Here is a 24,882-nt window from a genome sequence, read left to right as displayed (position 1 = left end):
GCTGGCTCCTTCCCACCTGCTGCCCGCTGCTGCTCCCGCTCGCTCTGGCTCTGCCGAGCCTTCCCAAGTCCCTGATTGAGTACTCAGGGATTTCCCAGGAGAGGAGGGAAGCTCGGTTCTTCCCGGGGGCAGGCCTGGCATCCTGGGTTGTCACAGTGCTTCTCTCTAGGGAGCTTCCAGTCTGACAGGGAAGGTAGAATTCGCACCCACACACCTCCGCACACTGCTCAGCCATGACATGCTGAGTGGAGCTAGAAATCAGAGCAAGGGCTGAGATACCCTGGGAGAGACAGTCTAGTGAGTGAGTGGGCAAGCTGCCGTCCTTTCCTTTAGCTGCACCTGTTTGATTCCCTCCCACGTGGGTTCTGACTCACCCTTTAGTACCTTTGTAAGGGGCGCAGGGGTCCACCCCTCCACTGCTGTGTAGAAAATGGACCTTGAAGCTGGTTTGTATTTGTGACAAGGACTGATGATTAGGAGCCGTGAAGGAGCTCCCAGACTGTTGCGGGGTGGGGAACCAGCTGCATGAGTGAGCCGTAGAGACTAGGAGACGGCAGTGTGCAACTGATGACAGGATTGTGTGGCTGGGCTTTAGGCTGAAGGAGGGTTCAGTCTCCTCTTTGAGGAGACATTGGAGTCAGAAGGCCACAGCGGTAGTGTGAGGAAGCCTTGTGACACTCAAGTCCCAGTCTCAGCACTCATCACGCGGGCATGGAGTGGCCCCTGTCATTGTCCCACTGGATTTGGCTCTTTGAGGACAGGGAACTTACAGAGTTGAACTTTGTGGCTGGATCACCTAGCACACTGCTGGTTGTTGGTGCTTAGCAAACACTGAGTGGACAAGTGGTGGCACTTTAAATGAGTGGTCGGATGTTAGAGGCTTCCTGTAGGCCATGGCACTTGAACTGGGCCTCCATGACAATAGAGTTGGATGGAGACGCTCACAGGTAAGTTGTTGCTTATGATTTGCCATGTGGAGGGCACTCTTCCTGTGAGAGAGAAGTCATAGAGCCAGTGAGTAGCAGACCACACAGGCCGGGCTGCAGAGGCTGTACCCTGGCTGTCCAGAGGGCTGCCTGGGCCAAGGGACACCTTCTAGATCTTCAATGGCACTGGCATCCTTGTGTGACTCTTGAGCCTTGAAATGTAACCAGTGCAGCTAACTAATTAAATTTAAGTTAACTTAATTTTAATACATTTAAGCATTTCTGGTCATAGGGGCTGGCCAGTGGCTCTCTGGTTGAGCAGCATAGGTCTGCAGCCTCCCAGAGAGAAGGCTGGGAGCAGAGAGCCTCTCGAGTGGCCCTTCAGTGCTGTTCAGAGACTCTTCCCCTTTGTGTTTAGGGGCTGTTCTCAGGTGACACTGTGACCTGGGTGGGCCCAGGAAGTCTAGTCCCTTTAATGTTTCTGTCTGTGGGTGGCATGGCTGGGCTAGGAGGTAGGAGCATGGAACAGAAGCACACAATGCATTATGCAACCCCAGGGCTATGCCTTGCTCCTCTGGTTCTGGGTGTGGCTGAATAACAGCTTCTAAGACTTACGGGCCCCTGCATCTGACCTGCACCTGGACTGGGGCCCGGGGCTCTGTGGCCCACCAGTCAGTCTGGCAGAGCAGCCTGTCTCAGCAGAGCCAGAGGTGCTCTCCGCAGCCCAGGGGGAGCTGGGCTGTCTCCAGAGGGGGCTCCCTCGTGATGCTGAGGGTCCAGATGTCTCCACCTCAGTCCTCTTGTCAGATTGCTGCCACTGCAGAAGGAGCCCCTTGCAGGAAGAAGCTGGAGCAATAAGACCTAACCTGAAGTTCAGTCCGATGGCCGGTGCCAAACCATGGTTTTCCACATAGAGATTTCTGTGTCGGAGAACTGCTCCTCTTCCCGCGGTGCTCCTTTTTCTGCCTTCAGATATTGAGGAGACCCACAGAGGAGCTGCTGACCAAACATTCTCTGACTTCTGTGCTCTGCAACCTGGTGCAAAAAAATAAATAAATCTTGCCCTTTCTCTTCCTGATCTGTAGGAATGTCTCTTTTTCTACCTTTGTTTCTCCTAGGCCACTTGAATAAATAGGGTCACTCTGTAGCCATGCTTTGGATTTCCAGCCTCCCCAGGTCTAGTCTGACCTATGCAAATGTCACCGTGGCTTAGCAGCCACCAAAGCACCCCGGCCCTCACAAACACCCACAAGTCTGGGGACTCCTTGCTATCTTCTTGCCACTCCGAGTCCTTCCACTGCACCCCCGCCCTCGCCCTCCTGCCACTTAGTCAGGCTTCAGAGCATTCTTACCAGCAAGAGAGCCAAGGATCGACCAAACAGAGCCATAGCTGTTTTATTGAAAGATACAGCATTATTCTCACATAGGATTGTGTGTGGAGCCCAAGAGAATGGCTTGTGCCAATATGCAGATGCAGATATGTTTCTTCCAGACTGAAGTCCAAGCCTTGGCTTGGAAATGTATGCATGCTGCAAAAACCTGAGAGAACTTTATGCCAAGCTGTGTGTTTGAAATCTCAAAAAATAGCCGTGCTTGCATTCTCTCTGAGAAGGAATGTTAGGGAATGAACTGGACAGAGGAGAGTGCATCTGAAAACTGGAGATCAGTTTTGTGGGTGGAAAGAGCACTCTTTTGGGTCTTAGAAGATCTCATTGTGGGCTGGGGATTTAGCTCAGTGGCATAAGTGCCTGCCCTGCAAGCGTGCAATCATGAGTTCAATCTCCAGTTCCAAAAAAAAAAACCTCATTGTAATCTCCCTTCTGCCATTAATCTGCAGGGCAGGTAACAGGTACCTCTGTCCCTCTCTGCATCCATTTTTGCACAAATAAATTGGAGTGTAGACAAACCTGCCACGGATGGGGCATTCACAAGTACATGGCATGTTTTTAAAATTTTTATTTTTAGCATTCTTTGTGATGCTTGGGATTAAACCAAGGTTCTTGAGTGTGGTAGGCAAGTACTCTACCACAGAGCCACATGTAAGAAGCTGTGATAAGTGGGAGAGGTACCAGCACTGTAAGTTAGGCCAGGGAGAATGAAAGTACAGTGGTGCTGGGACAGTCCTCTCTAACAAAGAACCATCCCACCCATGGTGCCGAGCAGTGCTCTGGTGGCAAGTGGTCCCCTCTGGACTCAGTTCTGTGAGCTCATTGTGTCCTTCCCCACCAACATCACTCCCAGTTCTGTCCCAGGAATTTTTCCTCATTGGCTCTTTCCCCTCCAACATCTAGAACTTAATTGGGAGAGTAGCTGCAGGAGCATTTTGCAAACCTCAAAGTACACATGTTACTTTGTGAGTAAACAAAGTGAGTCCTTCCCCAGCAACACCATAAACTTCTTCCATCTCCACCCCACCCTCCAGGCCTAGCACTGTGCTGTGCCTGCAGTTCCCGGCAGAGAAGTGATGTCATGATCTCTAGGGCTGGAAGGAGTTGGGGCTGGGGGTTTAGCTCAGCGGCATAAGCACCTGCCTTGCAAGCAGGGGGTCGTGAGTTCGATCCCTGGTACCGATAAAAAGGAAAAAGACCAAAAAAAAAAAAAAAAAAAGGAGTTTAGCCGTTAGTGTCACTGAACCAGGTCCCCCCAGTCCAACTTCTGCATTCCTTCCTCTCTGCCCCATCACCTGCCTCCTGTGTTGACAGAGAAATCTGTCATGGGTTCTTTCAGTGCCAGATGGTCTTGGGAGCAGCCAGGACCCTCTGTGGTGGTAGGAGTCCCCAGGTGGGCTCTTTTTACCCTCGCCTGCCCTGCTTGCTGTCTGCCCAGCTTGGGGTGGTCCCTCGGACATAAGCCTGCCATTGCAGGTTTGCAGCAGCCCACAGGCCACATCCCAGACCTGGAGGGGCTCAGGAGAAGCACACGGCTGCTGTGGTGCTGGAAGCACTCTTTAGTGGAGGACCACGCTTTCATGTTCCCTGGAACATGCATCACCTGTGAGCACTTGGAGCAAGAGCATCACCAATTCGGAAGCAAACAGTAGACTCTTTATAGTGGTTATGTCTTATACCAGCAGTGGGAGAGAAACAAATTTGAGATAGAAAAGGACTTCCCCAGCATGGAAGCCATCAGCCACAGGCCATGGAAGCCAAGGAAGGGCAACACTTATATCTGTAATGCATGTACTTAGTTTTGGTTTTTGGTTTGTTTCCTTGTTTACTGCGTGTGATAGGGACAGAGCGCAGGGCCTCTTGCATGCCAGGCAGGGACTTGACCACTGAGTCATACTCCAGTCCTTTAATGCATTTGCTTGAATGTTTATTGAATGCCTTTATATTCTAGGCACCTCTCTAAGATGGTTGGATTTACTAAGATTGTTTGCCTTGAAGACACAGTGAAATGCATCATTCTATACTAATAATTAAATTCAGTTAGATGACTATGATATTTATTGGGTGGAGTGTTTTTAGATTTATTAACTCATATATTTCACACTTTTGTCAGGCAGGTATTATTCTTCCCACTTTACAGATTCTTCCCACTTTACAGCCTTAGTAACATGAAATGACATGATTGAGGGTCATACAGCCAATTGGTTATGCTGGATAATGATAAAGGTAGGCATGGCACCAGGCCCGTGGTGCGTACCCAGGACTGTTGCCAAGTGAGTATGTACAAAAGACCATAGGACTTCAGAGGATGTCAGCTTGTAGGCGAGGTGACTATGGACACAGCTGTGGCTGGGGACAGGGCTCATTTTCCCGCCACCCTAAGTGGCCTTTGCAGAGGGCAGCTCCTAAGCACCCTGCCCCAAGGAACTGTGTGGTGATGGAGGTGTCAACTAGCTTGGCTGTGCTGATAACTTCCCAGTATGTACATGTGTCTGGGCAAGTTGTGTACCTTAAATATATACAATAACAATAATGTGACCTAAGTGGTCTCCGCTGGGCTGAGAGCTGGATAACCTGAGTCCAGAGCAAAGACAGCGGCTTGAGCCTCTTCTCCTGTGGGTGCAGGTCCCTCCTCAAGTGCATCCTAGTAGAACCCTGGGGCTTGGCCTTCACTGTTTCTTCAAAACAGTCCCAGCCCCCAACTCAGGTATCAGCGGAAAGCTATTGGGGGTGCACTCTCACTCCACAGCCCTCCAGCTGGGTTTTTGTGGCTCTCTGCCCCTGGCTTCTGCAGCATCCTCCCACTTATCAGACCCATTCAGCTCTGCAGTGACATGGACCACTGCAGCAGCATCCTGGGGTGGTCTGGTTGCATCACATCTTGAAGTCCTGAGAATGTTTTCCTAATACATCCAGGCTGCCTCCCACCTGTTACCTACTTCCAGCCTCACCCTTTCACCTCCCTCTGCCCTGGACTCCATCGTGGTGTGTCCAGCCCAGAGAGGACACATAGCCCCTCTGGGTATGCTAGGGCTGCAGGGGAGGTTTCCAGGATGACATTGCAAGCCTGTTGGTCTCTTGCTTCTCAGTAGAGAGCAGCAATGGAAACTGAAAATGTAGACCCTCTTGTCTAAAGAATATGAAGAATTTTAAAATGGTAGGTAGTTAAGCCTGGACCCTCCGAGTGTGGGAACCTGGGGGGATCATGGGGCAATAGGTTCTATGTTCCAGCATCTGGTATCCAATTCAGCCACAGATTAGACTCTAAAACAATGTCATTGGACAAATTATTCTCTTTCCTGGGCCAGAAACAGGTCAGGGGAAAGATTAAAGGCCACAAGAGGAACCAGGCTAATTGAAGCTCAGCAAGCCAAAAAAGGTCTCCCAGTCTAACGGGTGAGATTTGAGTGAAGCTATTTCTTTTTTTCAAAGAGCTTATGTCTGTAAAATAGGTGGATGCTTTGAGCAAGTCCATGACTTCTTAATGGTTCAACTCCAATGTGCGCATGTGTAGATACACAAACGACCCTCCCACACGGAATATGCACGTCCACAGACAAGCACACCCGAGAGTCCACGTGTTCCAACACATGACCTCCTCCTTATAAACGCAGGTTCATTCAGCCAAGCCAGTGTTGCTACAAGCAAAGCCCAGGTGCCCAAGGATCAGTTTCCCCTAAATCCAGGAATGGCTGAAATGCCTCAGCTGTGTTCTATGGGTTACCTGGCTGACCTTCCAGACAGTCATGGGTCAGACCCACCAACATGATAGAATAGCATCAGTGTGGGGAGAGTCTTTTGGGGAGAGTCCCTGCCTGTCCCTGTGGAGGCCCAGCACCTTTTACCTCAGCCTTTGGCCACCCAAGAACCTGTGGTGGGAAGCTCTGAGCTTTGAGATCTGCCTCTCCACCCTCTTCTAACCCTGGCACTCTTCTTTTTTCCCTTTTATCTGGCACCAGCCCCATCCCTTTTGCTTTTGTGAGACAGCCAGGCGTGAATTGGGCTCCCCCAAGAAATTCCCCATTCTTGCTCTTCCAGGCCCTCTGGAGCTCCACAGCTGGGCTGCATTGTCTTGGGGCAGGATGTGGATGGGGGTGACTGTGGGGGTGCAGCACCCTCCTCCCCAGGGGAGAACAATGAGGCCACTAGTCAGGGTGGTGGGGCAGAGAAGATGGGCGGGGTGGGGGCCTTGGAGCCTCATCAGAGCCTCCAGTGCGGCCCCTGGAGGGACAGCTGAGTGATGAGGCCTGAGTCACATGCCCTGAGAGCGCCTTGAGCTCTCGCTCTGTGCCTGTCCAGACACATCCAGCAATGCACAGGGCAGATATTTAGAGGTAATCGTTTTCTGTGGCACCTTGAACCTCCCTCCTTGCTGAGATGAGCTGTGCCTGGGACTTGACGGGGAGCAGTCTAATGAGACACTGATCTGCAGTCTGGGCTTCTGTGGCCATCACCCCCTTTTCCCCACCACTGTCCAGTGTATCCCTGCATAACCCAAGACCAGCAGATGAAGCCTGGGAATATCCCGAGACTAGACCTCTGCTTCAAATCCAGGAGGACCCCTCTCCCACTCCTCTCTGGCTTCCACTGTGACCGCCAGCACTCCAGACATGGCTAGCTGAGCCCTGCTCCAAAGCCCAGGGTGCTAGAGAGAGCTCTGAGGGTTCCATGGGGCAGGAGGAGGGAAATATAGGTAAAAACCAGCACTGAGTTCAGCATGCCAGGGCCCTGGCTCTACCCTGCATGGAATGTCTTCTTTCCTTACAGGACATGGAGTCTAGAGTCTGAGCTTTATCAAAGATAAAGCATTTGAGACTAAACAGTCTTTTTATAGATTGGAACTGGGCTCTCAAGCACACGTCCCCCACTGTTCCCAGATTTTTTTAAAAGACAGGGTCTTGGTATATAGTTTAGGCTGGCCTGGACTCATTGTGTAGCCCAGGCTGGCCTCGAACGTGCCTCGATACTCAGCTTCCCGCGCACTGGGTTTCAGGTGTGCACCACCGTGCTCGGCTTCCAGCCTGCCTTTCTGAAGAGCACATGAACTGCAGACGCTGTTCTCTGGGGAAACTGAGGCCTGTGGGCCATGGTGCTTCCCAAGGGAGGGAGGAGGCTGCAAGAGGCCTGCGGGTACTGCCCACTTGCCTGCCTGGGCCCACCTCTGTCCCTCTACGAGAAGTAGCCATGAGGAATTTGCAGTAAGATGGAATCCAAGTGTGTCAGGCACACACAAATGCAGCCTCAGACATTGCTACTCACCCAGGCGCAAACAGAAGAAATCGCTACCACGGGGTATAGGGTGGGACCCACAAATCAAGGCCCCAGCTCCTCCCTCCTACCCCCACCCCCCAGGCGGGGCTGGGACTCTGAGGGAAAGGTAGGAGGAGGACAGCAAATATTTGTTGTGTATATTATGTTTATTAGACAGTCTGTAAACATTAGCTCACTTAATCCTTACAAGGCCTTTACTAGTTTGTTATTCATGCCATTCTTATGGAGGAGGAAACAAAGGATCATATTGTCAAGGTCTGATAGCTAACCAAGGAGGGGAGATCTGACCTGAAGGCCTTCTGACTCCGGAAGTTCTATGCTCTTTTCTTTTTGTATCCTTAAATGTAAGATGGAAGCTAACCTGGGGTTGTGAGGATTAAGTAGGACTATTTGGATAAAAGTCTGCCAGTACCTGGCAGAGAGTGGGCCTCCAGTAATTAGAGGATTGTGGAAGTTGGTGTGCAGGGTATCTCAGAGGTCAGTGACACAAAAGCCACCCGTGGGATCTCTTAGGTAACAGGAAGCTGAGAATGGTCTAGGTTTTGAGGCTGTGGAGGGATCAGATCTTCACCTCCTTCATACTTAACAATCAAGGCATCTTCTGGAGTGCACCGAGAGGTTATAACCTCCGCTAGGAGAAAGGTAGGAGATGGAGCAGGGCAGGGGGCAAACAGGAGAGAGACTGGAAGAGGGAGACCTTAGAGGATGTCAAACCCCACTTCCTCTGGGGCTGATTAAAAGACTCTTTTCAGGCCAGGGATTTAGCTCAGTAGCATAAGCGCCTGCCTGACAAGCTCGGGGCTGTGAGTTCGCATCCTAGTGCCTGAGTGCTGTGAGACTGCCCTATAGGTCAGCACGGCAGTGATCTTGGGCCTCAGTTTCCTCACTGTTAAAAAAAGAGAGGAAGTATTTTTTGCATTAAGGGATCCCTACCTCTGTTCTGAAACGCCATGTATTTCCCTGTAGCTCTTCTCCTAAATGAGTCAGTTTCTTGGACAGTCCCAGGGACACCCCAGAAGGAATGGTGAAGGGTGGGGGCGGGCCCATGGGAAGCTGGACTGGGTGGGCCTGTTCTAATTCTTAGTGTGCGGCTACTATTCCAGACTGGCAGTGGAGTTAGGGTGGCACAGGGCTCACAAGCGGGAGAGGAGCATAGTGGCTGGTGCTTAATGAAGCAGATGGGCACAGATGGGTAGCTCACAGCCCCTGGCATTTTCTTTCTATGCAGAGACCTCAGCATGAACAACCTCACGGAACTTCAGCCGGGCCTCTTTCACCACCTGAGTTTCCTGGAGGAGCTGTGAGTGGCTGCCCCAAAGGACGAGGGTGGGAGGCAAAGCTCTGGCCACCTGTACCAGCTCCAGGGTACCCCAGGAGGAGGGTGGACCTGGAGGGGAAAGAAAGCGGCATGAGAGGTGGCTCTTCTGGACAATCAGGTGTTCAGCTGCTCTCTGACCCACAAGGGACCTCTGGTGACAGTGCTGGGTCACAAGATCTGAAATCTAGTTTTTATTCTCCCTGAAACCAATGACTCTTTGCAACCTCCCTCCTTAATGTCCATGATTGAGCCTCTTCCCAAAGTCACGCTTAGCTGCTGTGGTCCCCTGTGTCCTGCCTCCAGGCCATCCCCAGGACCTGGTGGTTCTTCACAGATACCCGTCACTCCCCTTGTTCTCTACTCCCACTGCTCCTGACCCAGCCTCCCCCATTTCTAGAGGAGAACAAGCCCCGCTGGTGGCAGGTGTCTTCCCTCCAGTCTGATACCTGCCGAAGCCCTCAGAGTGTACCTCACCAGCTCCTCCATGGTTCGCCATAGCCTGACGGGGTGTCTTAGGCCTTCCCTTATCAGATCAGCTTCCTCCCCAGAGTGCCACTGGCGGACCCCTCCATGCAATCCAGAGCTCGGCCTCATCCCTAGGGTGCTTGCAAATAAATATGTGCCCAGTAAAAGCACATATCCTACCTGTCTGCCCCGGGAGGCCACATCACTCTGTCCCCATCCTCACTTTCATTCTAGCTCTATTTCCAACACCTTCCAGCCCCATTTATCCTTCTGTTCACACCACTGAGGCTCCTGGAGGGAAGTTTGTTTAAGCTCTGCAAACTGTGGACTCCTGGTCCTGAAAACACCTTCAGTCCCATCTCTACCCTACCCTGGCTACTCCCATAGCAGGTGTCCTCACCTCACCCTGGCCCTCGGGGTCCAGCCTGTCCTGTCAGAGCTCAGAGTCCCCCAGCCCCAGGGTTATGGCTGGGTGTGGTGGCCAGCTCCTGTGGGTCCCCTCTGTGTGGAAAGTAAGCTTGGCCCTACCGGCTGCCCTCAGGGAGCTCACAGGGGAGGCTGAAGACACTCAATAGTCATCAGGGGGATGTGGCCCTTAGATTGGGACATCCAGGCACTGTGCAGGAGGGTGGGGCTGCCAGTAGGCAGGGAAGCTTTCCTGGAGGATGAGAAGGAGAAGGAAGACGAGGATAAGGACAAGGATGGGGGCAAAGACAAGGACAAGGTTGAGGAGCAGAAGGAGCCTGCTCTTGAAGGAAGTTGGCAGTTTACCTTTCAGAGAAGAAGGACTCACCTTGGGTGGTAATGACAAGCAAGAGCAAAGGACAGGTACTCAGAGCAGGTGACTGGGCAAAAACCTGAGGGCTCAAGGCTGATTCTATATCTCCTATACTGAATAAGCTAGACATTCTGAAGAAGGCCATACCCAAAGGACACATCCGCAGAACATCTACAGAATACAAGCTTGGGGACCTCAGTTAATACGATGCTCTTCCACACAGTTATTTTATAAATAATAAATCTCAATAAAGAGACTTTCATGCTAAGCAAGTTCTCTACTACTGAGGGATTGAGCTCAAAGCCTTCAGCACTAAAGTACATCTCTAGGCTTTTTCATTTTTTATTTTGAGGGAGAATTTCACCAATTTGCCAAATTTCTCATGCTGGGCTCAAACTTGGGATGCTCATGCCTCAGCCTTCCAGGTGCTAGGGTTATAAGCATGTGCCACCAGGCCTGATTCCAAGATAATGTATTTAAAAACTGACTTCTTTGAGATGCCAGCACTGGCCTCCCAGTAGCAAATGATGGTCATGGAGGTCCAGAGTGTCTCTGTAGCACCCACATTAAACTGTGTGGTCAGAGGTAAGCCCTAATCATAGGCACTGAATATAAGTTAATTTCATTTGTTCCTTTTAGAATTGATCAGATGCTGTAACAATTAGACCAGAATGTTGTGGGTAATACAGCACCCCATTTCCCAATGCTCTTGTGTTGGGGGTGGTGAACTGTGTCCCACTCCTCCACTGTGACATGTGCACTAGTCCAGGGCAGGCTATGGGCACCTCGAGTCAGGCCAGAGGGCAATGTGTCACCCCAGAGCAGCCGTGAGCCTTGAAGCTCAGATCTGGGGAGAACCCCTAACCTGCCCCTCACCGGCTCTGGGACCTGGAGGGCCAGTGCCTGACCTCTTCCAGCCTCTGTTTCATCATCTGAAGTTCAGGATTAATACAGGTTGAGCAGCCCTAATCCCTCGCTGTAATCTGAAGCTTTTTGAGCATTCACATGACACTGTAAGTGGACAATTGTCCACCTGACCATATGCAACAGGTGGGAGTTAACACACCAGAGAACTGAGTTATTGTAGTGGCCTAGGGCTCAGCGGTGGAGCATATATCTAGCTTGTGTAAAGTCCTGGCTTCAATACCCAGCAGAGAAAACAAAAACAAAAACAAAATGCATAAAATTATCTTCAGGCTATGTATATACAAGACAGTGCATTTGGTGTTTAGACTTGGGACCCATCCTTAAGACAGATAATTATACATTTGCAAATTTTACAAAATCTGAAAAAAGTCTGAAATTCCAAATGCTTCTGGTCTAAAGCAAATAAGAGGTACTGACACCGTAATAGATAGGTACCTTGCAGGGTTATTACGTGAATTTCGATGAGGCAAGTAAAGTGCTAACCGAGCTGCAGAGCTCAGTAAATGGTAGTTACCACCCGACTTCCCCTCTCCTCTCCCATTAGTTTGCGGACCAATGGAGGTCACCCTGTCTCTGGGCAACTGGCCGACAGGGCTGACCTTTGTCTCTGATTTCCAGGCGTCTCTCAGGGAACCATCTCTCCCACATCCCGGGACAAGCATTCTCTGGCCTCCACAGCCTGAAAATCCTGTAAGTAGAGTTAACCTCTTTTTACCTGCAGGGCCACTTTGAGAATTGTGATCAAATCAAAGTTTTCTAATCCAAGACAGAGTTTCCCACAATTGCTTCTCACCTTCTCACGTTCACTTTTCATTTTGTTTGCCGTTTTCGTTTCTTAGCTTCCGTCATGTCTGTAACAAGCTCACGGTACCTGGCTTTGTGACAACTGTACAGGAAGTGAAATGTCTTTATTGTCTGCTGTGAGCGCTGAGTGTCTAGCTCAGTGGCACAGTGCCTGCCTGGCAAGTGCGAAGTCGTGAGTTTGATACCTGGTACCAAAAACATATTTTTTCTTTATTTGCTGAGTAATGACCATCAGCATAGATCACTGTCCCTGAGACCCTTTGGTCTACAGAAGGATATGACTGGTGGGTTTTCTTTAGGCTCAACCTTATCTCTGTGTCACCAGCCCTGAATATCTATTCTCATGGCAAACACAGCTCCTCCTTCAGACTCCAGGCTGCCTCCTCCAGCCCTTTCACCTTTCCTTTGAATCAACAGATGTGAGACTTATTGAGGACCCTGTGGTATTGCACTTGGCTTCCTTTTATCATTGAACTGTTGACCCATTTTAGAGGAGGGAAAGTAGAGGCACTGTCTTCCATCATCCCAATCTCTATGTTCCACCTGGTTCCAATGATGAGGGAGAGAGGACAATGGTAGAAGAAAGAGGATACATTGAATCTCAAGATGGATGGAAGAGGTTCCTTGAGAGAATGCACCACCCTAGGGATGAGTTTCAGAAGAAAATAAGGATTTTGACGGCTTATTTTGAAGCAACGAAATAAGTATTTGGGGGATTCCTTAAAGCGGTGGGCCATTCTCCAGCTCTGCTATCCTCTAGCCCTGACTATATTTGTAGGTTTTCTTTGTATAATTGAGTAGACTGTTGGCTGCACAAGAGCACCTGGCTGAGACGAGGCGAGGAGGCTGGAATCCAGTTTTGGGCCCTGGCTTGGGACCGCATTCATCACTGGGGCTGGTGGTGGCCCTTCCTCCGTGGTCCAGAAGCTCCGGGCCCCCAGCTAGGCAACTGTCCCTGACTAAGCACTTTCTCTCTTTCCCATCTGTTGGTCCCTGACATCTCCGGGCCCTCACATCCCTCTCCAGCTTCCTCCGCGTGTGACTCTCAGCCTCTCTGGCCTCTATTCTTCCTTCTCTCTGCTCTGCCTGGAGGTCCTTCCCCTCTGTGCTCCCTGCTTCGGGCTCTTGTCTTCACTCTTCCTCTGTGCTGCTCAGACCCTGCCCTTCCTCTCTCTGCCCCTCAGACTTCCTTCTGGCCCATCTCTGTCTCACTCCGTAAACACTGCTGCCCCAGGGAGGTGGGGAGATGTTGGGCCTGTGGCGTGGTGGGTGCAGTCGGGCTGCTTGGTGGTGTGTCTGTGCCCGGTGGCAGGCTCAGACCTGCAGCCCGGATTAGAAAGCAGGGCTGTATGTGCTGGGCCCTCAGAAGATGTGAGGCTCACGTCCCATTCCTAAGACTCTGGCTTAGAGATGAGCCTGCTCTTTCTTCTCTGCTTGCATTAGGCAATAAATCAAAGCTTGGGAGAAACCGCAGGCTGCCTGCCTGCCCCCTTTTCACCAACAGCACCTTGGCGTGGGGTGGAGGGCAGCCAGGAGGGGCTGCAGCAGGTGGGAGCCAAGACCACCTGCCCCTCCCTCACCAGTGACCCTGCTTTGCTCCACCTTGGAGACCACCTGGCAGGCAGGTCAATCCTGTTCCTGCAGAGCCTGTCTCCTGTAGGCACAGTTGGCTGCTTGGAGACTTCACAGTGAAAGATGGCGCACGCATCCTAGCACGGTGACCTTTCCAGCATGTGATGTTGCTTCTCCCTGTGCCGTGTCTTTACCATTGCTGCCTGTTCAGATCTTCAAGGAAAACAGTGGTAGAGCCTGCCCTCTGCCCAGCGGCCCTCAGCCAGGGGCCTCTTTTTAGATTCTCTGCCATGCCTGTGTGCAGGACCCTTCTCAGAACTGTGCCTTCTTTCTGCAAGCCAGGCTGTCCCTAGGGTTCACTCTCTCCCCTTCTTGCTCTCCTCAGGGCAAAGGATGAAAGAAAGGGGATTCCTGCTCTTCTCCTTTCCTAAGTGACCACGGCAGAGTCCCTCCCTTGTGTCATTCACACCTACTCTACCTACCCTGGAGGTGTCGCTCTGGTCCTTTCCTCCTCAGTGGGCTTCCCACGCCCTCAGGCTCATGGCTCTGACTCTGCATAGATCAAGAGTCCACTCTGGCTGCACTTGGTGGTATAAGCCTATAATCTTAATTGTCCAAGTAGCTGGGCTGGAGGATCAAAAGTTTAAGGCCAAGCTGGGCAGTTTAGGGAGACTGTCTTAAAATAAAAATAAATCGCCTGGGGCTTTGGGTTCGTGGTAGAGTGTTTGCCTAGCATTTATGAGGCCCTAGGTTCCATCTCCAGATCCTTGGAGTGGGGAGGTGTAACACCCTGCAGGGATGGCCAGCCTTATTCCTGTGTGTCCCTCAGACCCAGGAAGGCCCAGACGCCAGAGTTACCACCCACTCCACTGGAGCCAAGGGAAGCCACTGTTTCTGCTGCCCCAAACATGTGGGACGATGCCTGGACAGTGCTCCTGCCCAATGCACCTTTACGGGGCAGGAGGCAGCTGTGGCCAGACCTCAGGCGCCCCAATGCCCAGCTTGAGGGTGTAGGGTGTGTGTCTGTCAGGACCCTGGATCTTTATCTCCAAAAATTCCAGCCCACGCCCTCGCAAGTTTCTTTTCCAGACACCTTACTCACCCACGCCAGGGTAGACAAGGGCCAGGCTTTGGTCCTCCTCCTTCTGCAATCAGTTTGTGCCCTCTCTATATCAGGCTGCTGCAGCCTCAGCTAGGAGGACTCCTGCTGGGCTTCACTTGCTTCTCAGTAGACCTGTATCCGGGAAGAAGGGGCTGACTGTTCAGGGCTTCCTCCCCTCCTCTCTCTGGGAGACTGGTCAGGAGCTTTCCCCAGGTGCCCTGCTTCTGGGAAGAGCCCAGCACCTGTGCACTCTGTGGCTGAGGAGTCCTGGCCTGTGCTGCCTTGGTAAAGACTAGAGCTCCAGAAAGGCAGCTTGCTGCTTCTGATCTGGGGCCTGTCCAATCTGCAGCCCTGGCTGGGGGCCACAGAGGAGTGGGTGGAAGCTGGTGTCTCAGGCCACACCGAGAGGAAATTTTCCAGTGCACACCTCCAGTGTAGCCCTTTTCTCGCTGCATGGAGCCTCCAAGGGTGACAGTGACTGTGTTATCCTCCACCTGGCTGGACAGCAGCCACACCTGGCCTGACGTAAGCTCCATCAGCACCAAGGAACTGAATTAACCTGAGAAGATGGGGCGTGTTTGAGTCACTGGGACACTGGACACTAAGCCTGTAGCCTGGCTCATGGGAGAATACTAGCCAGATCTCTCGAGACCCTCAGAAATGCTCCTCCACTGAGGCAGAGACTGCTGCCCCATCCTTTCAAGGGACTGGAAGACAGGAAAGGGGTCTCTTCTGCAGCTAGAGGCCAGATCAGCTCCTCCCCAGAGCAGCTGGCAGATTCTCTTTCTCTGAGACTTTTTCTACCTTTAAAATGGAGGAGCTGAAGTGAATTTCCCAACACTGTAAGCTATAGAAATTTAAAACAAGGGCTGGGAGGGGTGTAGCTGAATGTTAGAGTGCTTGCCGAGCATCCTTACCTGGCAGGAAGAAAGAAGGGAGGAGAAGAAGGGAGGAGATGGGGAGGGGAGGAGAAGAGAGAAAGACCTAGGAACAGGCAGAGATGAAGGAGGGAGGGAAGAAGGAGGAGGAAAGAAAGGAGAGAAAGAAGGAAGGGGAGAAAAAGGAAAGAAAGAAAAAAGTCAGGAAAGAGAAAAAAGGATAAAAAAGAAAATTTAAAATCTGAAATACCTTCTGCAGAAGTCCTAATACACAAGGCAAATAAAAAGGGCTTCCGGGGTGTGGGGTGTGGGTGGGTTCTGGGCTATGCCTCACCTGCCCACCTTGGTGACCTCCAGGCACCTCCATAGAACTAAAGGAAGGGTCACCTCTCTGGTGTTCCTGGCTCTTCTAGCTGTGGCTCGAATGGCTCCTGCCCCCAATGCTTCCCTGGTCCCTGGCCGGAGTTCCTCAATGCATATGGAGGGAAGGTGCTAAGGGTAGGATTTCTATCAAATGCATGGCTTCAGGACAGACTCTGGGGTCCCAAGGCCAGGCTCTAGTTCCAGAAGGGCAGCCTAGCAAGGGACTCTTCCCACTGGTCAGCACAGACTTATATGTGTGTGATCGTGTGAGATTGGATCACCAGGACAGGCTCATGCAGGCTCATGCAGGGTCAAATTGTTTCTATAGACAACAGTACCAGAAAACTCTTGTCTGGAGCCCTGGCACCGTAGGCACAGACTTGCCCTCATCCACAGCTTCCCCTTCCCCAAAGAAACCGTTAGCATCTCAGCTACATGGAAAGGAAACTGGTGTGCCGGGAGAAAAACCTCCACTTCTTCAGGTGCTTCCTGACCAATCTTAGCAGAATCTCGTGCCTTCTGACCCCCACTGCTTCCCAGGGTGACTTAATCCTTTATCTACATCATTCTCCTGGCTCTTGCCCCATCCTAAGAGCTCTTCTGAGAGGCTGTGGCCCCAGCTGCACCTCCCAGGCTCCAAGCACCCTTGGGCTCCCTCCTAACAGGGTAGGAAGACTGGACCAGGGCTCTTCCAGGGGGCTTGGAAGCCACAGCAAGAGGGACATAGGGTGGGGTCTTCAAGGGATTAGCTGTCCAGTTCTGGCCCCACCCCCAGATCTACCCACCATGGAGTCCTCAAAGCCCTTTCTCTTTCCCTCTAGGATGCTGCAGAACAACCAGCTGGGAGGAATCCCCGCTGAGGCGCTGTGGGAGCTGCCGAGCCTGCAGTCTCTGTGAGTCACCAAGGGCTGTCCTGGGAGTCACCAGCTTCCTAGGGCCTGAGTCACAGCGGGGCCCCGGCCTCAGCCCCCCCTTTTCCTCAAGCCCCCCTCTCCATCCTCTAGACAGGAAGCCGCTCCTGACTTTGGTTGCTGCAGGCTTTGCTGTCGTCCTCAGTGGGTGCATGTGTACTCTCGCCTGTGTATCTTGGGGCAGGAAGGCCTCCCCTAGAGGACTGTGGGAATAGGACCTCCCTAGGTAGGGCCACCAGGGCAGCAGTCCCCAGGCAACTGGCGTTCTGCCATTGCAGCCTGGGGTGTGGGGTGTCGGGAAGGGGCTCCTCCACCTCGCTGCTCTGGCCTCCGGGGCTCTGTGGGCGGAGAGGAGGCTGAGCTCACACACCCGCTTCCCCTGCTTGAGGGTGGGAGTCTAGTTTGGGCTCAGGCCACCCATGACAGAACAGTCCCTTCACGAGCGAGCCCTGCAGTTCCTGTCTCACCCAGCAGGGGCACCATGGCAGCAAATTCGTGCCTGTAGGCAGAGGCAGGAGCAGGTGCTCTAGCCTGAAGGCACGCATGCCAATGCTGCAGGGCAGGGGATAGGGGTTGGCTTTTATTCACACAGTGCACAGCACAGGACTGGAGTGTGATAGGCGCTTCACATGTGGCCGTGGAGCCCAGCTTAACCTGCAGGTGCATCCACGGATGGGGGAACAAATATGAATTTGGGGAGAAATCAAAGTTGGAAGACAGGATTAGGCTGGGGCATTTGGCCACTGGGGGAAACTGAGGCACAAACAGAATACAGGACAAGAGTCTGTGGTGTCCTTGGCCATGGGTACTGCTGTGATCTACCCAGAGCATGGATGTAGAAGTCGGACAGACAACTTTAAACTATTTGTCTCTCCTCAAGTGGGAGGAAGAGGGAACTGGGAAGGTGGCCTTACTCCTCATTCTGAAATTCAGAGACTGTTGCACTATAAAAGGAAAAGAGAAAAAAAAAAAGAAAAGAGGTTCAATCGGCGGGGTCAGTTAACTCACTGTGACACAGCATCTATGGTTAGGGATTCGTCTTCTGCAGTCACCCTGGACCATCCTCTGGCCTCCTGCTCTGAGTCTGTACCCTAATATCCCCAACCCCAGCTGCCTGACTGTCCCTAGGGACAGGACCTAACTTCCCCTATTCTCTCGTCTTCGTGCCTTCTAGCCAGCCAGCCTCACCCCTGGACAGGACCAGGCAGCCCCCATGGGCTCCTAGCGGCCAGGGTCAGGAGATCAAAGCCCAGGAAAGCTTGTACTTGCTCTCTATGGCAGAGCAGAGCAAACATTTGCTTAGGGTACCGCAAAGAGCACAGGCAGCCCAAAATAAATAAGAGGGGCGAGTACATGTGCGCTCATGTGTGTGTGTGTGTGTGTGTGTGTGTGAGAGAGAGAGAGACTGTTGAGGGGAAGGCTTGACACTTCACCCAAAGCATCAAAGAGGACTTCATAGGAAAAAAATGAGACTTTCATTGAATTTCTTTGCACTTACTAGGTTGGTTTTTTATTTTTATTTTTTTTAATTTATGAATCACATCCTTTGCTTAAAACATCTTAAGAGCCTGCTTTCTGACAAGGCAGGGGAGCTCCTGGGCTGGACAGGCTGTTTCCCCAACACACTCTGGGAGGTGTGAAGCCCTGTGGCCTGGAGAGCTAGATGACCAGTGGCCACTCCAACCCTTTTACTCTCTTTCTTGGTTGACCACGGCGGGGATCGATGCCATGTCCTCCACTCCCATCAGTGTAAGGCAGGGGAGTGAATTTTGCTCCGTGCGATCTGTGAAGACAGCGGCAGCCTGCTAGACAGAACACTTGGCTTCCAGCCCTGGCTCCCATCCTGACAGTCTGGGTTGCCTCCCCTCTCCGGGCTTCAGGCTGCCTGTCTTTCAGATGGGGCCCATGATCTCTCCCACCTGCCTTGCAAGGGTGCCGTAGAGATGAAATACAGGTCGGGTGGGAGAGATGAGAGCTGTGGTGCCAGGTGTGGTTTTTGTGATATTGCTCATCTACACCAGTCGTGAATTCATACAATTTACTGATGTTTTGAGGATTTACTGGGATGGCAATGCCTGTATTGAGCCTTGAAGGATCAGAAAGTGTCATTCAGATGAAGAAGCCAGGAAGAGGTTACAGGCAGAGCGTACAGGACCAAGATCCGGAGTCACGAGAACACTGGAGGATTTGCAAGTAGGGAGTTTGGCTGACCTGTGTGATTTGGGGAGAGGTGGGAAGGACAGTGATGAGGAAATATTTGGAGTTAGCGTGTGAAAGTGCCCTGCAAGTAAGCAAAGAGCTCCCGAAGGATTTGGACCTTATGCTCGACACAGTCAGGAGCCATAGAGGGATTTCTGGCAGGAAAGCGAAGTGAGAGGCAGTTTGGCAGCAGTCTTGGAGGACAGCCTGGAGGTGGGACCAGGGAAGAAGCCCCAGGGTGGAGGAAGTGTGACAGTGGCCGAAGGAAAGGCAAGAAGAACAGTGAAGGGAAATGTGGATGGACTCTGGGGACATCAAGATGTCACGTCATCAAGTCTCTAAAGCCAGATTCTCTGGGTTCAAATCTCAGCTCTTTCTCTCCCCAGCTGGAAGACCTGGGGCAGGCTACCCAATCGATGCACCTCTGCTTCCTTTTCCACCAAGTAGAGGTGATGCTGGTGTCTATGGTGCATTTGTTGGGCACGATGAATACCAAAATATTGTTTGGGCTGGAAAGAGTATTGTGGCATGAAGCAATTGACACCAGCACGTTCTAGCTTGTGGATTAAGTACCAAGTAAGCGAACAGCATCGGGACAAAACATTTCTGTCAGCACATACTGAATACCAAACTCAGTGGGTTTCAAAGCATTCTCTACCTCAACAGAACTGCACAAAATGAGTCAATGAACATAAAAGACACAGGATGGAAATTTTGTGGCCACCACTGCTCTTATTAGTAGTAATAGCATTGACTGATGTGGGGGTTGAGGGAGGGGAAACCAAGGTGACACCCAGTCCTCTGACTTGGTGGATGGAGGACTGGGTCATCAAGAGCATGGCTCATGAGGAACATGCTCAAGGAGCTGTGAAAAGTGAGCCCTAGAGGGTGACCCAGCATCCCAGGCAAACTGGACACTTGGTCTCTTTGCCTGTAGGACTTCAGTGTGTGTGTGTGTGTGTGTGTGTAATGAAGGGTGCTATGCATAACTCAACTCAAAAGTCTATGTAGGTGTTCTGTCCTGAGCTTTTGGAAGTTGGTGGTGATGGTGGCATTCAAGGTGGTTTAGCCTAGGCCTCACAGTGAGTGCCACCCCACCTAATCCCAGCCCCTCCACTTTAGTGACAGAAAAGCCAGGCTTAGGTTTCGAGGCTGAGGACAGATGTGGGAACAAAGGACAGTGTACAGAGCACACTGGTGCCAGCCCCAAGGGGCTATTTTACATGCACTGTCCCACTTCTCCTCACGGACCCCTGCTGCTCTGTCTGTTACAGGTGAGGAAACAGAGGCAGACAAGGTCAGGGGCTATCCACGGTCAGGACTGGTGAGGAGGGAGAGGGAGCCCCAGCTGTGGGCTCCACATGCCCAAAGGGAGGCCACTTTATGACAGTCATCATCAGGGGTCTCTTCTGCCTCCCAGGGTATCAGCAAGTGAAAATGGCCTGCTTCCTGTTGGGAGGCATGTAGCGTACATGGGGGCGGCTGTGCACCCCAGAGAGTTCCTTCCCCGAGCAGGCAAGGTGCACCTGGGGTAGGTGTCCCTGGAGAAGGCTGTTTTCCACCCAAGGCAGGAAGGCCCTCAGCACATGCTTGAGGATGCTCTACCGGCCTCGGGGAGGGCTCTGTCCTGCAGGCTATTTTCTACCGGCTCAAACCAGACACAGGATTGTGGGAAGTAGGGATGGGGGAGTCTGGAGTGGCCTGGGGTAGAGGATGGGACCAGCCAGCCCGGCATTCCAGGCCCCAGGTACCAAGTCAGACGTGGCGCATGAGCTGTTTGGCTTGGCACCTGGGCTGGCAGTGCCCAGCTCTCCTGCCCCCTCCCTGGATACACTTGCTGCCTGCCCAGCCGATGCAGGAGGGGGAGGGTGGCCACACCAGATGTGTCACGCCAGGCTTGAGCCTGGGCCAAGAGAAACCACGGAAAGCCAGCGGAGCCTGGGGGAAAATAGAAACTGGGTGGGGGCTAGGCAGACCCGGGGGCGAGTGCGTGGAAAAGCAAAACAACTCAGAAGGAGCTGGGCACTGGGCTGGCTTGTCCCCAGAGAAGCCGGAAAGGCACAGTGGCAGGAATAAAGGGGAGAAAACAGAAAAATAGCCCAATGCTGGACACCCTAGGGGGGAAATGCATGATTACAAAGGACAGCCACAAGAAGCTGGCCAACGTTGTGCGGAGCAGGAGAAATTAATCAAGAGTTGTGCCAGCCTCCCAACCGAAACCCCAGTTAGAACCACCACACCCCCTCGGCTCCAGCCGGCTGACCTAAACACGCTGGCTGCCTGCTGCAGGGAGGGAGGAGGTGGGAGGCCGGGGCGGGTGGATGTGTGCGTGCAGATGTGCTTGTGGGCACTGGAGGCTGCGCAGAGCTGGGTTGGGAGGGGTAGCGTGCGCTTGGCACACTTCAATATGTGAAGCATGCTCCGTAGCTCATTTAATCCTGAAAGCCCTCCCAGGTCACTTCTATTATGTCCATGTTACAGAGGAGGCAACTGAAGCCCAGAGCAGTCAACTTACTTGAAGTCATACAGGTGGGAAAGAGAAGACCTGGGATTTAACTTAGCTCTGATTCCAAAGTGCGAAGTCTTAACTTCAACCCTTTGGTTCCTCTCTGAAGGTGTAATGCTTCAGGTTACAGACACTTGAGTTTAAGCCCTGATCGTGTCTATAACCAGCTGCGAAGGAAGTCATCTCCTCTCTTTCACCTTATGACCTCGAGCTTGCCTGGCAGGCGCTTACACCACTGAGCTAAATCCTGCTGTGGTTTCCTATCTTTAAAATGTGAGGATTTAATGGGATGATTAGGAGCCACGCATCCCAAGGAGACATCATTCCATAGAGACACAAGAACCTCCTGATGGGGCTGTTGGTCCTACTCTGGACTCACTTACACCCCCGTGTGCTCGCTCTCTTTGAGTCTCAGTATCTCGCAGTGAGAATATTCCACTCTGCTGGAAATGCTGCAAAATTAGATGAGGAGGAAAACTGCATGTTCCATGGAGAAAATGGTTGAGGAATCTCATTCAATGCCAGAGGCCTGATGAGGTTAGGGCTAGATGTTCCCAGAGAAAGTCAAAAGCCCCTGGAAAGCCTCAGCCTTGGTTGGAACCCCCAATAAGGGGCTTCTGGGAAGTGCCTTCATCCATACCTCTGACCCCCCTCCTCCTAGGAAGAGTTACACCCCAGAATAATGCTCAGGGACAGGCTAATAAGAACAGTACATAGACAGCCCTTTGCACGTGTGAACCACTTGCACTTGTCTCATGTAGCAGGACCGTCACTGCTATTGTCTCCTCATCTCAGCTTTATAGATCAGCAAACTAAGGCACAGACTGGTGGTATCACTTGCAGCAGAGCCAAAGTCAGAATTCAGGGGGCCTGGCCCAGAGTGCACACATATACCTGAGGGCTAGGCTGCCTCTTGGGAGCAAATGTAAGGAGGCAGGAGGAGAAGATGATAAGCCCCAGAGAATGGTCACTGTGGTTTCTGATGACCAGGTATTTCCAGTGCACCTGCTCCCAGAGATGTCCTTGGGTTGAGCTCTGCCAGTGGGTATTTGAGAGTCCTGGGTCGACACATTTCTATCTTTATCTGAAAATTCTGGAGGTAAGGGGAGCCTGGTTGTGGGGGAACCATGCTAATTGCTGGAGAGCTAGGGGATGCTGATATGGTGACATCAGCATTAACCTCTGGAAACCTTCAGCCTTGGTTGGAACCCCCAACCAAGGGGATTCAACTAGAGCTTGAGGGTATTTCTTTTTTTCTTTTTTTGGTATCATGGATCGAATTCATGACCTCGTGCTTGCCAGGCAGGTGCTTACACCACTGACCTAAATCCTTGGCCCCACTGAGGGTATTTCTAAAAGCTGAGAGTTCCATAGTCAGCAACAGCCTGTGCATACACAGCCTCAGCTCACAGGCAGGCCTGAGAGTGCAGAGCAGAGGGGATGGGCGTGCCCAGGTCTCTCTGGGATGGAGTAGGTAGGGTCTTCTTGTGTGAGAATAGAAGAGTCCAGTCAGGACCTCCCTCCTCAGCTGCAGCCTCCTGGAGGCAAATCTTCAGGGGGCCCCAGTGGGAGGCCTGGGCGATTTCAGGAAAAGGAGCAGTTATGCAACAGATGGGGGGGCTTCACTTGGGTCTCCTGAGCACGGAGGGAAAGAGGAAGATATCACTGGGGTGACAGAAGAAGGGCCTCTGGGGGAGAGACAAACGACAGGGAATGGGTGAACACAGTCATGCATAGGACGTACAGAACAATGCATGGTTCTCAGAGTGTGGTCCCCAGACCGGTAGTATCACTATCAGTGGAGAATTTGTTACAAATGCAAACCTTCAGGCCTCAACCAGACATATTGGATCAAAGTTTGGGGGTGGAACCAGCTGTCTGTATTTTCACAACCCTCCCCACCCATGTTACTCTGAGGCTCACTGAAGGTGAACAACCACTGGCATTGGCCTGGAGGTGTAGCTCAGTGGCAGAGACCCTGCCTTGCATGTTCGAGGGCTGCCTCAACACATTACGACGAATTGGGTGCTTAAAGCAAGAGAAAATCCATATTAGAGGCGTTAGTGGGGCTGCGCTCTGACTGGAGGTTCTAGGAGAGACTCTTTCCTTGCCCACCACTTCTGGTCACTGCCGATCTTCCTCATGGCTTTATCCCTCTGCCCCTGCTTCTGTTTTCCCGTGGCCTTTCTCTCTTATCTGTCTGTCTCTATAGTCTCTTGTAGGGATACTTGCCATTGGATTTAGGGTCCCCTCTGATAATCCTGTTGATATCCTAGCAAGTTCCTTAATTTGATCATAGCGGAAAATATCCTTTTTTCAAATAAGATCCCAGTAACAGTTCCTGGGAATTGGGGCATGGACAGATGGCCTTGGGATTTCCTATTCAACCCACTGCAAGGGAAAAGACAAGTAGGAGAAGAGGGGAAGCGAGTCTGGATCCAGAGGAAGAGCGCTTGGGGATGAAAAGCCGAGACTGAGTTTGGAGGAGCCCTTGACTCAGCTGCCCCTGCAGGGAGGGGTGTGACAGGGGGTGCCCCGAGCTAGCAGTGGAGGAGCAACCTGGGTTGAGGTTCGGGAACTCTGACCCAATGTCTCATCCTAAGCTGCCCCCAAGCTCTGCAGGTGACCCTGTGAGTTCTTTCAGTACTCCCACCTTGCCTACCAGCCAGGGAGGGCCCTGGGGTCCAGCCAAGGGGGTCCCCAGGGACACACGAGGTGGCAGATGGCCTCCCTGGCATAGCTATTTCAAGCTCCATGATTATATGCTACTGTATTTGGATCTTCCCAAGGTTCCGGGAGTTGATTACTACATGTGTCTGGGGCAGAGGCTGCTCTGAGGTGGGTGAGTGGGCAGGCTGGCAGCCCCCTGCAGCCCATGAGGGTCTGAACATGGGTAATTTGGCTCTTGAGAGGTACTAGGAGAGCGTCCTTGGTGGGCTGGACCCTAGGATCTGGTGATGATTCTTTCAACCATAAATGCTGGTCTGGAACAGATTTGGCCCTTGCTGGGCCACCCAGGAGCATCATGGTGCCTCAGGCCCATGGGAGACACCACAGCACAGACTTGTGGGTCTCCTCAGCCCTCTTTCAGGCTAAACATTCTTCTCTGCCTCAGCCACTGGGGAGCCCTCAGAGTTCCAGCAGGCTTAGGCCTGAGAGACTGGGAGAGGTGAGAGCCCTCAGCGTATGGGACACTGGTAATTCAGATTGGGCTTGGGCTCGAGTGAGCCCCAGCAGACCCAAGAGGGGCCAAACACTTCCCCGCAGGGCAAGGGCAAGGTTTCTCCTCAGTTCTCCTCTACTCAGGTTAATGGACCTCCCTGAGCAGCTGATACCTGGGCAGCTGGCCTGGGTTCTGGGAATGGAACCCAGAACCCATCCATCCACTCACACATCTATCCATCCATCCATCCCTCCACCCATTTATTATCTCCAGCCTTGCAGAGTGCTTGAAATGCCTGAGGTGGAAGATGT

General features: G+C 52.2%; 1 protein-coding gene across 4 annotated transcripts in view; it reads left to right on the top strand.

The window, feature by feature from the left end:
* Positions 1-24,882, top strand: part of Lgr6 (leucine rich repeat containing G protein-coupled receptor 6) — a 110,003-nt gene that overhangs the window by 19,405 nt on the left and 65,716 nt on the right. For 3 of the 4 annotated variants that reach the window (XM_063240258.1, XM_063240256.1, XM_023567181.2), the window contains exons 2-4: positions 8,814-8,885; positions 11,692-11,763; positions 16,614-16,685. In XM_063240258.1, coding sequence (XP_063096328.1) covers positions 8,814-8,885; positions 11,692-11,763; positions 16,614-16,685 — 216 coding nt within the window. The remainder of the gene's footprint in view (positions 1-8,813; positions 8,886-11,691; positions 11,764-16,613; positions 16,686-24,882) is intronic. The other variant, XM_063240257.1, reaches the window with a different exon arrangement.

Source organism: Cavia porcellus, unplaced genomic scaffold, assembly GCF_034190915.1.
Source record: "Cavia porcellus strain 051 isolate PalLab524CR breed Dunkin Hartley unplaced genomic scaffold, mCavPor4.1 scaffold_29, whole genome shotgun sequence".
Taxonomy (NCBI): domain Eukaryota; kingdom Metazoa; phylum Chordata; class Mammalia; order Rodentia; family Caviidae; genus Cavia; species Cavia porcellus.
This window is presented reverse-complemented; position numbering and strand designations above follow the sequence as displayed.